The sequence below is a fragment of the Diadema antillarum genome, unplaced genomic scaffold, assembly GCF_040938485.1.
Source record: "Diadema antillarum isolate AM-2024a unplaced genomic scaffold, OU_Dant_1.0 scf00000128, whole genome shotgun sequence".
In the NCBI taxonomy this organism is placed as follows: Eukaryota; Metazoa; Echinodermata; class Echinoidea; order Diadematoida; family Diadematidae; genus Diadema; species Diadema antillarum.
In genome coordinates this window covers 6,876,874-6,890,326 of record NW_027271017.1, presented here as the reverse complement: position 1 = coordinate 6,890,326, position 13,453 = coordinate 6,876,874, and the positions used below count along the sequence as shown (strand labels likewise).

At 36.6% G+C, this 13,453-nt stretch overlaps 1 protein-coding gene across 1 annotated transcript in view; it reads left to right on the top strand.

The window, feature by feature from the left end:
* The window catches only part of LOC139720545 (TATA-binding protein-associated factor 172-like), an 83,800-nt gene that overhangs the window by 4,622 nt on the left and 65,725 nt on the right, over nucleotides 1-13,453 (top strand). Inside the window, exons 2-4 of the mRNA XM_071631898.1 lie at nucleotides 7,635-7,744; nucleotides 10,585-10,708; nucleotides 12,957-13,074. Coding sequence (XP_071487999.1) covers nucleotides 7,734-7,744; nucleotides 10,585-10,708; nucleotides 12,957-13,074 — 253 coding nt within the window. The 5' untranslated portion in view covers nucleotides 7,635-7,733. The remainder of the gene's footprint in view (nucleotides 1-7,634; nucleotides 7,745-10,584; nucleotides 10,709-12,956; nucleotides 13,075-13,453) is intronic.

Here is a 13,453-nt window from a genome sequence, read left to right as displayed (position 1 = left end):
GCAAAAAAAAAAAAAAGTTTTGCCATTGTTTGATAAGATATTCTAAATCTAGCCAGTCTTTTGCCATTTTACCACTTGGCTGAAAGACAGAATATGGAAAACTAGTATAAATGCTGTATGCCTTGCCTTTCCAAGATATCTCATTTCTGAGTAATCCTATTACATGTAGTGTGGGCATGAGACGATCTAGTTGTCAGCTGTATATAGTGCATGGCTAATCTGACTTTTTTTTTATCAAAGAGAAAATGCTTACAGTGGCTCACTATAAATTCTCAGTTGATTGCATGCATTAGACTTTAGAGCAGGGCGTGGCACTAACTTTTTTCTCTGGTGGCCTGTTACAGCTACTCAAATCTTGAAATGGCCTTGGGGCTTCTGGGTCATCGGGCCACAGCTAATGTCGAGCCCCACATTAAAGTATGATGGAGATTAATGTAGTGTCTGTGACTGTGACTCACCAACCTAATAAGGCTTTATCAAGCATCTTTTTCTTTCAGCACTAACATGATTGAAGGACTTGACTGAACTGCCATTCATATGTCGATCCTCCGTCTCTAAACAAGTTCAAAAGTATGTGTACAACGGTAAAATCCATTGAGGCCTCACTGTCAGGTTGTATCAAACATCCTTACCAAATGCACCAAACCAAAATAGCATGGACATGTCTATTTAAAGGTCCTGTTTACCTTTTGGAGCAGTGATTTAAAAACTGTTCAAATATATCACTTTTGATGCAGGTCAGTTGTATCACAAAACATCCTACCATATAAAATTTTTGCAATAAAGCCTAAAATATAAGGAGATATCACTATTTTTGTCATTAAACCATAACTGTAGACGGTTTAGTCTGAAAACATTTTAATTACAACTATTATTCACATTTTGTATATTTAACAGTATTTACTTAACATCGATTATACTGGTTCAAATTTTTACATTGGTTGAACCTATCCCTAACTCACCTTTTAGAACTATTTTGAAGCACTAATGCTGGGTTTTTGTTTCATCTCCAAATGGTAAACTATGCCTTTAAGGTATAATGCTAGTTAAATTGCCAGATTTGGGAAATTAGGTTTAGGGTGAGGAGAGAAAAGACACACACACTAATAAGGTTAAATGTGTTGAATATTGTCTGAATGTACTCATTTTACATTGTTGGCTAATAGCATGGACCATCCTGCTCAAAAGTGTGCAAAGTGTTACGTTTTAACTGAGTTTAATACTGACATGTATTGATGTACATATGTAGTGAATTTACATGAACTTGATAAAATAACCTTTGAATAGGTACCCATGTATGACATTTGTCAATAGTACCTCGAGGTTAAAAATCAGTTAATTCAGTGAAAATGCATGTAATGTGATGCTTGCACTGTGTACAACTTATGCAATATTGCTTTCCAAACTGTACAATTCTTACTGTACACCATCAGCTGTGCTATCAGTGCAAATCAAAGTTGACTGGTGAGGAAATACTAGAAAACTTTTCAAATGTATACAGCACAGGATATCTGCAAAAAAAGAGAAAAAGATAATGATATTTATAGAAATATTGAAATGTACAAGAATCATGATGGCTAAAGCATCCTCAAAATATCATGTGGCTGTTTAAGATTGCCATTTTTTTTTTCATGAATAATGTATGTTATATTTTTTTTTTGTCTCGAGCTTCTCTGTTTATCTATGTACATTTGTATCTATCTATCTACATGTATCTATCTATCTATCTATCTATCTATCTATTTGGATCTATCTATCTCTCTATCTATCTCTCTATCTACACATGTATCTATCTATTTATCTACCTATATCTCTATGTATGTATGTATGTATATATGTATGTATCTATCTATCTCTAATCTCTCTATCTATCTTATCTATCTATCTATCTTTCTATGTATCTTATCTATCTCTCTATCTATTATGCGTAATCTAGAACTATACAGTATGTACATGTATGTACAATTTGTACACAGACACTGTATGTAGCCATCTATCTACAACAGTATCATCTACAGTATCTATCTATTTATCTATCTATTCATCTATCTGTTCATCGCTATCCAGCACACTGACCTGGTGTCCGTTTTTGGATGTGATACAATGTACTTCCCATTTTACTGTAGTCATAGACTGTGAGGAAAATACATGTATCTCATGGAGTAATCCACTCCTGCTGTGGTATAATTTTATTCAGTGTTCATATGCAGGGCTCGACACTAACTTTATTTTTCGGTGGCCCGATGGGGCCACCAAAATCATCAATTTCAAATTTTGGGTGGCCCGAGAGAAAAATTTGGTGGCCCGAAAAAAAAAAAAACCATTGATAAAAGTCCATTTTTTTTTTTGATAAGTCGCACACCCACTGCATGCATTTATGCATTTCCGGCGCAAAAAGTTACAAATTTATTGACACACTTTTCAAAAAATTTTGGTGGCCCGAGGTGGGCCACCAAATTTGCCCTTTTCTGAAATTTGGTGGCCCGACTTTCATTTTTGGTGGCCCCGGGCCACCGGGCCACCGTTAGTGTCGAGCCCTGTCATATGGCTTGACATTTCCAGTGATGGAAGATGAAATCAATGTCAATATCAGGCTGTTACACTCATACACTTAGATCCCTTTCCCATTATATCCTTCCTGTTGTCTACCATATTTTTAATACATTTGTTTGATGTTGACTTGAACACAAAATTCTAGGCATCTTATACTAGCATCAAATCTAGAAAAATACCCACAAGCCTTGCAGTTAGAAAATGAGACCACTTCTGGAAGTTGGAAGACACTTTCGCTTTTCTTGAATGCTGTGCATTACACGTACAGCACGGTATATGATATACAACATGTAGGCGTATATAGGGATATCTTTTTGTTACTCCAGGGTACAAGGGGTCAAATTATGTGAATTTGAAAATCTGAGCAGTGTATTAATTTGTGCCGTTGACCTATTGAGGCAAATTAATGATTAAACCACATCACTTCTCAACCTCCAGGGAGATTTAGAAAAGTGGGCTGCCCCTTGAAAAGAGAACAAAAACCAAGAAAACACAAAAGCAAAGCTTGGCAGTTACTAAAAAACAGAAGAATATCTACAACTGTATACATGTATACTGTATGTTACTGTTTGCTTGAGTAATTCTTTATATACAATGTATACAATGTAGTGTATCTTGTTGTAATACATGTAATTGTAGCCCTTTTGTCCTGTTTAACTGATGACTGAAACCCACAAGTAGTGCTCTTTATGTTTTAGGCAAAAAAAAAAAAGAAAGAAAAAGGGGGGGGGGGGGAGAGATGCCTTACAGCAGAAAATCAGCATTTGGGTTGAAGCATTTTCTGTGGCATTGTGTCAGCCTTTGAGTTGTTTGCCTTGTAGTTTAAGTTTAACTGTTCATTATAGGTCTGTTGAAATGCTTTCCACTCCAACAGAATATACAAATGTATTATAAAGTCAACATTAGGATCATACAGGCTGTGTATGTACAATATATACTGCTACTTTTGTAGTTTATTCTGTATTACACTTCTGTACCTCATGAATGCTTCAGAGGATTGTTGAAAGAGTTGAATTATTCAGCGTGTTTCTAGAAGACTGAGCTGTCCACAGCGTGGATCTGTACAGCCATTCATTTTTTTTTATCTGACAACCTGATTTCGCAACCATCGGGTAAAGGACTGCCAATTCAGTATAAATGGTATTCATATCGTATTCACCATTATGCCACACGATCAATATGTTGTTGCCATAGTAGCATTTGCACAATTTGTAAGAAAGAGACACAACACTGAAATCAGGATATTCAATGTATCTCACGTACTCGGTCTTTTCCATTTTATGCTCACAATGGAAAGGCCAGACTTGCATAGAATGCTATGATTCTTTCTGTCAATCCAACTTTCTCAGTCCCTCCATCTCTCATCTGTTCCACCTTTCTCTTTCTGTCTCTCTCAATGAAGCCTTTCTTTTATAGCCTCTCTTCCTTTCTTTTTCATTTCTTCTCTTCCTCAATTCCATTCTTCAAACAGTTGATGATTCATACAGCTGTTGCTTGTAGCTCTGCAAATTATGTACATGTGTGATATACTGAATCTGGAGCCTGAATGCAACAAATTTGTATGTTTATTCCTGTTTGTTTGTTATATACATGTATGTTTACAACACTACTATGGCCGAGTGGTCTAAATGCTGTCAGTGATCATTACTGGTCATGTACAGACATTTCATATCATTAGAGGTGGGCTATAGAGGGTGACATTTTCAGAACATGCTCATCACACCTTAGTTTGATGACTTTTTGCCTACTGACACCATTTTTGAAAAAAAGAACGAAAAAAATGCAAAATCCGGGGTGCCCCGGCCGAAATCGTAAAAAATCCAAGATGGCCGCCGTTTCTGCTTTAAAAAGACATTTTTGGCCATAACTCGGCTATTTTTTGGTCTATTGTGATGATTTTGGTGTCTAACCCCATGTTTTAGGGGTCAAAGAAATGGATTATCATGATAATTTTAGTGTAGAACCTAAGCTACTACATGAAACTAACCTTTTACCCATATTTAGGGTTAAATTTCCTTCTCCTTTACCCCTACCCCAACCGCCATTTTTTTCACTTTTTTTCCGTACTTTTTCAAGTCATGTTAACTACCATACTCTTATTAACAAGTTCTAGCAATCTGATTTTTTTTTACTACCGACAATACAGCAAGAAATACAAATAACTTAACGGTATACATGTATGTGTCGTGCCAATACTGGTCATGTGGCTGGTGCATTCAGAGTGCATGATAACTGTGGAACCAGTATTGTACTGTATCTGCTTTATAGTGTGCATTAACATTTTGGTCCTAAGACCTTTAACAATATAAATAAATAGATATAATAATAAATACTCCTTCTCCTTTACCCCTACAGTTGTACCCCAACCGCCATTTTTTGCACTTTTTTCCGTATTTTTTTTCAAGTCGTGTTAACTACTTCCATACTCTTAATAACCAGTTCTAGCTATCAATATGGTGTTTTCTTGCAACAATACAGCAAGAAATACAAATAACTTACATTATACATGGTTTACATATATGTGTCATGCACTACATGTCTGAATACAGATGTACCAAATGTTTATCAGCACTACAAAGCAGATACAGTATAAGCACTGGCTTCTGTTACAATGTACCATTCATCCTGAATGCACAAGCCACACTATATACATGTAACGATATGTGCATGACACATTATGTAAACCATGTATAATGTAAGTTATTTGTTATTATCTATTATTATATTTATTTATTCATATTGTTAAAGGTCTTAGGACCAAAATGTTAATGGACACTATAAAGCAGATACAGTATTTAATACTGGTTCCACAGTTACCATGCATTCTGAATGCACCAGCCACATACAGCTGTACCAGTATTGGCATGACACATACTGTACATTTATATACCGTAAGTTATTTGTATATTTCTTGCTGTATTGTCGGTAGAAAAAAAAAATGGATTGCTAGAACTTGTTATTAAAAGTATGGTAGTTAACATGACTTGAAAAAAAAATGCGGGAAAAAAGACAAAATATGGCGGTTGGGGTAGGGGTAAAGGAGAAGGAAATTTAACCCTAAATATGGGAAAAAGGTTAGTTTCATGTAAAAGCTTAGGTTTTCCACTAAAATTATCAAGATAATCCATTTCCTTGACCCCTAAAACATGGGGTTAGACACCAAAACCATCACAATAGACCAAAAAATAGCTGAGTTATAGCCATAATTGTCTATTTGAAGCCAAAACGGCGGCCATCTTGGATTTTTTACGATTTCGGCCGGGGCACCCCGGATTTTGCATTTTTTTCGTTCTTTTTTTCAAAAATGGTGTCAGTAGGCAAAAAGTCATCAAACTAAGGTGTGATGAGCATGTTCTGAAAATATGACCTAAAATTGACCCTCTATAGCCCACCTCTAATATCATTGAGCTGTGGTGGCTCAGTGGTTTAGACCACTGACTATCAACCATGAGGTCCCTGGTTCAACTCCACTGCCTGCAGTGGTTGTGCCCCTAGGCAAGGTTTATCCTCATTACCTGAGTCTTCTGAAGGAGACTTCAAGCCGCCTGTCCCCTGGTTCCTTGCTGACATACATTCATTTTTTTTTTTAACAGCCATAGAACACAAATCACGATTCAAATTTATTACTACGTACACTGCAAGATGATGGGTCATCATTGTTTTCTGTACTGTAAAATCTGTTATTTTCGCGAGGAATTGTTTTTGCAACTTTTGTGAATCACTGTTAGGCCATGAAAAACATTCTTAATTGATGGCAGGGATCGCTTGTTTTGTAGCAAAGCCAATCTTTGATAGAAGGTGAAAAGAACTGAACTGTTTTAAATTGAAGGGTATTAAAACTCTGTACTACAATTTTACAGTGTATCACAAAAACCTTAACTAGTTTTCAGACACTGTTTATTTTGTACCAAGTTGGCTTTGCCTGATAGCCAAAGTCAACATGTGAAATCAAAAATGGGTCCATTGATAACCTTTATTTCTTTCCAAGACAAATTTCAGCACACAGCTAGTTAAACGCACACGTACTTTAAAACCAGTTTTCAGCATTCATTTTCTAACAAGTTGGCTCTTTAATCTTTTTTTTTTTTCCAGCTCAGTCACACTGTAAGCCAGGAAAGCAAGTAAAGTGTACTCTCCAAAAGTAGAACTAAAATGTTTTGGATATTAATAGATCTTGCAATGACAACTTCTTCCCCTCTAGAGCAGGGAGATCACAGAGAGCCAGTATAGTAGCTGTCATTACCACTGAATCATATTCCTAAATAAGAATGTTTTTTTGGAGTACAGGACAGTGTGATTCAGTTGTTAATTGTGTTATCGGCTTGAACCCTTTAGATTCTCTTGAGCACTGGCTTTGTTGCCATTGTGAGATTTATGTAGATGAAATGTGACACCCCGCTGGTCATCAGGATCGATCTACAGTGTCTCAGTCGCATTGCTGCTGTGCTGGTAAAGCCAGACTGCTGTACCCATTTAAGTTTCTTGCTTCTTTGATGCAGGTTTAGTGTTTAAGGAATATGATCTGTAGCTACAGACTATACATTTGTATGTTGGAAGTCATCTCATTCTATTATTAACTGTCTGCTGTTTTACATTAATGCCCCCCCCCCTTGGAATGTCAAAAAGATACTTTGCATACACCTACAATTATATTGATAATGCTGCTCTTACAGTTATAGAATGAGAAATAACTTGATTTCAAAGTACAAACTTGACTGTGACCCTTTTTCCCTTTTTAGTGTTTTTTTTTTTCCAATAGAGCTCAAAGTTAGATTGTAAAATGTGTTTCTTTTTCTTTGCATTTTGAACTTATGGACAGCCTCTTCAGTATTAAAGGTTGATAAAGCATCTTAGGCATGTTTTCATAAAATAAGTTTGATCTATTAGACAATTTAAGAACAGGGTCAATCCATTAGGCAAGAATTTTACAAACTTCCTTAGAAAGTTTTGCCAGACTTGTTTTTTTAAGTCAGCAACAACAGCAAAAGGCAGAAGTGATTATATGTATTCATATCTAGTACATACATTGTAGGTATTTATTTTTGATCATAGTTTTTCATTCTGTGTGTTCAACCATGCAGAGGAAGCCATCCCACATCACCGGAGGACCACTGAAGCCTGAATCTTTGCTGCACATCCCTTGGGAGAGCCATCCATGATCTGTGTGACCGCATGCCGAGATGGCCACCAGGTACGATCTTGATCACCTCACAGGCCCTCCCAATTCTCTAAACTCCGTTGATAAGCCAAAGATGGCACCAGAATAGCTTGTGTCAAATTTTAGAATTCAATCTCATCAATTTGTACCTGTCATCCCCCATCACCATGGTGCTTATTTCTACTGACAGTTCTCTGATGGTTAAATCAAGGCAATGCAGTGAAGTATGGATTTAGATGACAAAATGGGATTCTAGGCTGAGAAGTGCAAGAATATGTAGATTTTGTCGCAAATTTTTGACATGCCTGTACTGCAAAAAGGACTCAAATATATATAAAAACTGAACTTGAAATCAGTTGGTGTCAGCATGTTTACCTCATAATTATGACATAAAAATGCTTCTGGTAGCTGGTGTTGGGCATGGTATTGAATTTCAATCGATGAATCGAGCTCCGGTGTTTGTGTGAGCCATATGATTTGTGTTTTTTTTTTCCATTGGCTAGTAATACAAATGTAGCCTCTAGGGGTTGTCATATTTGTCATTTCAAGTTCTGTGTTGGTGTTTGTGTTGCTATGTGCGAGACCCGGTTTTACATCCATGGATGCATGTTGTATATGTGCATAATCTATGCTAATGTAATGGTTGCCCATGGAATGTGCGACAGACACTTCAGACACGGCTTCATAATCTGAGCATGTGAACAAGACAGTTGTATTTTGAAAAAGGGATGAAATTTGTTGCATTTTAGTCCTTTTTCCCAATTATGTGTCTAAAACTAAGCAGTCATGATGACATCTTTGGATATAATTGACTTGAACCACACACCATCATTTTTTCTTTTTCATAACGCATTTCCAGCACAATCCCACAGACTTTCCGGCAGTGTTTAACATAACCCTAGGTGTTGGGATCAGTAATTGTGATCGGTATCGCTTGTGTTAATCTGACCGTCAGTGTTGGAGCTCGATTTAAGGCAGTTGTTTGGGTGATAGCATTAACACCAGCACTAGCATCAAACTTGAAATCACGCACTGCGTGTAGACACCTTGCCCACGGGACTGAGAGAGTTAATAAGGAGAGGGAAGGAAGAGATACACTGTACGCAAGAAGGAAGCATCACTCTGTAGCCGGAGGTAAAGAGGAAAGTGGGGAATGTCTCTTCTCAGTCTCAACGGCTAAATGGTTGCTATGCTGCTCATCAATTATAGCTTGAGACATAAAAATACACAGGCACATACAATGCATGCCATACACCACTTTACACACACACACACACACACACACACACACACACACACACACACACACACACACACACACAGACACAGACTACAAACATTGCTGGAAATGGCTCCCTTATATATCAACACCAGTGTTGTAAAGTTTCAATGTATTGCAACTAAAACATTATTGCAAGAGGAAGCTGCCTAGCCTCTTTCCCCAGTAATGATTGACTACTATGTAAATATCACTGCCTACATTTAGGCTGCATGTGAAACTAAATGTTAATGGCTTTTAAAAACACAAGTGAGCTATTAAAGCTATACAAACCTTGCAATACAAGTCATATACAATGATTGAATCACTACTTCATCTGCCATAATTGTATTATGGGAAACTACATTTGTGTAAGGTGTATTAGAAAGAGAGGGAGAGATTACTGTACAGGGTAACTGTTGTTTTCCATCAAAATCTAAATGTTATACTGTACATGATCATAAAAAGTTGGCTGTGCATGATGGATATTGTGTTGCCTTTCTGTTTTAATAGTTCTACCGTAATAAGCTAACTGTTTCACTTTCTTTCTTTCTTTTTTTTTTTTTTTTTTGTACAAGTGTCCATGTATTGTAGCTCCCAGCCATGTTTAGCTGATATATTACGTTTATGCAAAAGGAAGTTGCCTAGTACATGTAGGTTACAGTCTTTCTGACCCTGGCCATGTTATAAAAAAAAAAAAATGGATCATGGTACAAAATTGTATGTGAGCATTTGACATCTGTCAGAGGTAAAATTATGTCTGAGTAGACAGAAAAACAAATTTAGCAATTTAATATTCAAATTTGTTGGTATGAATACATGATGTGTTCACTGTATATACAAATGCATGTTTCTAATGATTTATACCTTTGCAGATAGTGGTATTTTTCTTTCAGGTTTCGTTGTCTTTGCTTACATTTGTATTTATGTGCGAGATGACAGATAGAAATGTTCAAAAAATTGTTGGTGTTTTTTTTTTCAGGTTTTAGGATTTTAGGAGTGTTCCTGCTAGGCAAACTTAGTTTGTAGTGTAGAATAACAGTGTCGCAATAGAACACACATTGATTGCAAAAATGTGATGTACGATGTAGCCCTACATGTATATGGCTGTCTTGTGTTCTGTCATCCTTAGATGAAGTGGTCAGTAGAAGAAGTAGATTTCAGACACGGTCTCAACCTTTTTTTGTCTAATGACCAGTTTTTAACCCTGGATCAGGCATTTTATGTAAACTTATTGTATGGGTGATGTTCATTATTCAGAAGGTTTGATATTTCAAAAGGCACCAATTTCATATACCAAGATGTTTGTTAATCCGAAAATGAAATGTGTATTGTTAGTCCAAACATTAGTTGCATTATTCAGAAGGTTCATTTGTCCTAAAATGAAAAAAATGTTTGTTTTTTGCAAAGGTTTGTTAATCAAAAAAATGAAAAAAAGGTGTGTGCTAACGAACCTTTGAAATTACAAGCCCTACGTGTATATCGTTTTTGGATTCAAATGAACCTTCAATATGACAAACCTTGTTTCATTCGTAGAATTACAAACCTTTAGAATAATGAACCTTTGGAGTGACTGATTTTATTTGAGTAACCTGTCGTGTCCTTTCTAACACAGATTGGACAGGCTGTTCCTCCTCCTTGATACCGGGTCGACGCCCGTCACCAGGAGAGCCGCCGCCCAGCAACTGGGAGAGGTACAGAAGCTCCACCCCCATGATCTACACATTCTACTGTCTAAGGTGAGTCGGGGTTCACTTAGTGACCACCCCTCCTCTTTAACCCATTGAGGACGGACTGATTTTGCTACAACATGCATTTCCCATAGACCCCTGTCCGAGTATACTCGGGACTCGTCCTCAACGGGTTAAGAATTTTTTTAACAACAGGCAATTTGATTCATGATTTACGAATCTCTGCAGCTGTGTGCGTATGTTGTGCTTGACATCAAAACAAAACAGATTTATGATGCTTTTGATCAGAGTTGGTGAAAAATATAACTTAAAAGCAAGACAGAAACATAACACACATTTGAGAACTACAAACATATGTTTGAGTACAAACCTCTTTATCTCAGTGCTTTTCACAGTGTATTTCAGTGTTTGAACAACTTGTGTAGCAGCTCAGCATTGTACTATTTGTACTGAACTGCAAGGTATCCGTATGTTACAGACAAAACACCCAAAAGGAAGTATGATCATTTTAATGAAAAGAAAAAAGTGTGTCTCTTCTGGCATACGTGTATGTACGCGAACAGTAGACAAAGTGTTCATTCATCCTGAACATCAGTAAATGTTATTCTTTACAAGGAATAATTTTCCTGGTATTGCATGATTCGCATTGCAATTTGCTGTGCACTTTTTATACCACTGAGCACACTTAAACTCTCTTTTGTGTAAAGTGTACAGGATACCCTTTAAAATATCATTCATCAGCTTAAATTGCTAATCAAATTTTAGTTGGAAAATCATTCCGTTCTTTATGAAATTCTGAAGTCCTAAACACTTTGTACGAGACGTGCGAGGTTACCATTGGCAAGGAATCAAGTTTACCAGGTATTCAGGAACAGGTGTCTTTTCTGGCATATTATGTACACGAACAAAAGTTGCTTATCACTAATTACGTGTATGTACTTTGTGACTCATGTACTCGTTATGTTAGTTAATGTCCTATCAATGTATTTACATTGCAACCAATACTGCAGACATTATGAAACTTTGGACATGATCACCATGGTTGCTTTGTTTTGTAACCACTGAATTTAGGCATGGGTGTTTACATTGCAATATCGGTGTTATGCCAAGAGACAGGCTAGAATAGGCTAATTCACTGGGTACCACTCACTGTTATGCTCAAAGAGGAAACTGTCATAAAAAAAAGAGAGCTTGAAACCCGTTGTTGTTTCTGGGGGGAAAAAAAGAGATATATATATCATCGCTGGGGTGACAAGACCTTGTATCTGAAATTTTGGTGAAAATGACTTTTTTTGGATTGATGGTGAGATAATGAGTTAAGTGACATTCTGCCCAAATCCTAGCTGTCCTACCCCAATAAAAGCTACCAAGGCATGTAAAAAGAAAGGCTATCCCATTTGATATAATGAATGCTTTGGCTGCCATGTTTTTCTGCTCTCCTGAACATTTGACATTTTGTACATACAAGTTCTTGTCGCCCCAGCAACGATATATAGATGTAAATTGGGCCCTATTGAAAAATAGTTTGCTCCTACAAGTAATACTGAGATCAAATCAGATGATATAAACAGCTGCAACATTGATTTATTAGCTGAAAACCCATTGTCCATGATAGTAAAAGGATACAAAAGATAGATAAAAAACTATGATCGTATGTTGACTAGATTCTATTTGAAGAAGTATTAGATAAATTTGTCCATAATTGAGTTTTCCTACTCACATTTTTGTCTGTGTAAATGATATTCTGTTTATTGATAAAAAGCCTGATTGACAGGCACACAGACAGAGACAGACAGACAGACAGACAAATATAGATACATAGATAGAGAGATAGATAAATAGATAGACAGATAGATAGATGGACAGACAGACAGACAGACAGATAGATAGATGGATGGATGGATAGGTAGATAGATTGATGCTGATAGAGACATTGTAGATAGATAGATAGATAGATAGATAGATAGATAGATAGATAGATAGATAGATAGATAAGATAAGAATTAGATAGATACAGTAGAGGTAGAAAGGTATATGGAAAGAGAGAAAGATAGATGAATAGAAAAACAGATAGATTGGTAGATAGATACAATGTAGGTAGATAGATAGATATACTCCTCACTGCCGCAGCATGAACTGGTTCATGAGACATTTGGCCAACCAACTTTCTACAAACTTTTTGTCTGTTTGAAAATAAAGTGTCCTCGTTTGATGCCTCTCCCATTTTGTGTTTAATACCAAAAGCCTCCACTATGATATTTCCTCCCTCCTCCAAACATCCACCCTGTGCATGCAGGTTCACATATATCTGAAGAGTGGGTCATGGGAAACGAGAATTGCAGCCAGCCAAGCGGTGGAGGCCATTGCCAAAAATGTGCCCCAGTGTCGCCATGACAACAGGATAATCAAACAGGGTTCGTTTGCAGTTCGCTGCATTATTTTTCCGGGATGTCTGTCAGGGACAGGATACAATTCTATGAATGTGGCTTTACTTTGAGTTACTGAAATGATGTTGTATACAGGCATCTTACACCTAAAGATTTAATTTGCAATATCATGATTATACCTATTAGCAGTGCTTACATGCATTCTCTTGTGGTACAATGTATAACATCATTGTTTTTTCATCTGGATTCTTTTTTTTTCCTTTGACTGTGTACCACCAAAGGAACTTTAGATTGTTAGCAAATTAAGGACTTCCCACTTTGTTCAGTCATTTTCAGTCCAGTTCTGCATATGCCCAGATGGTTACCTTCACCAGATCAACAATAACACAGTTATATGATTTTCATT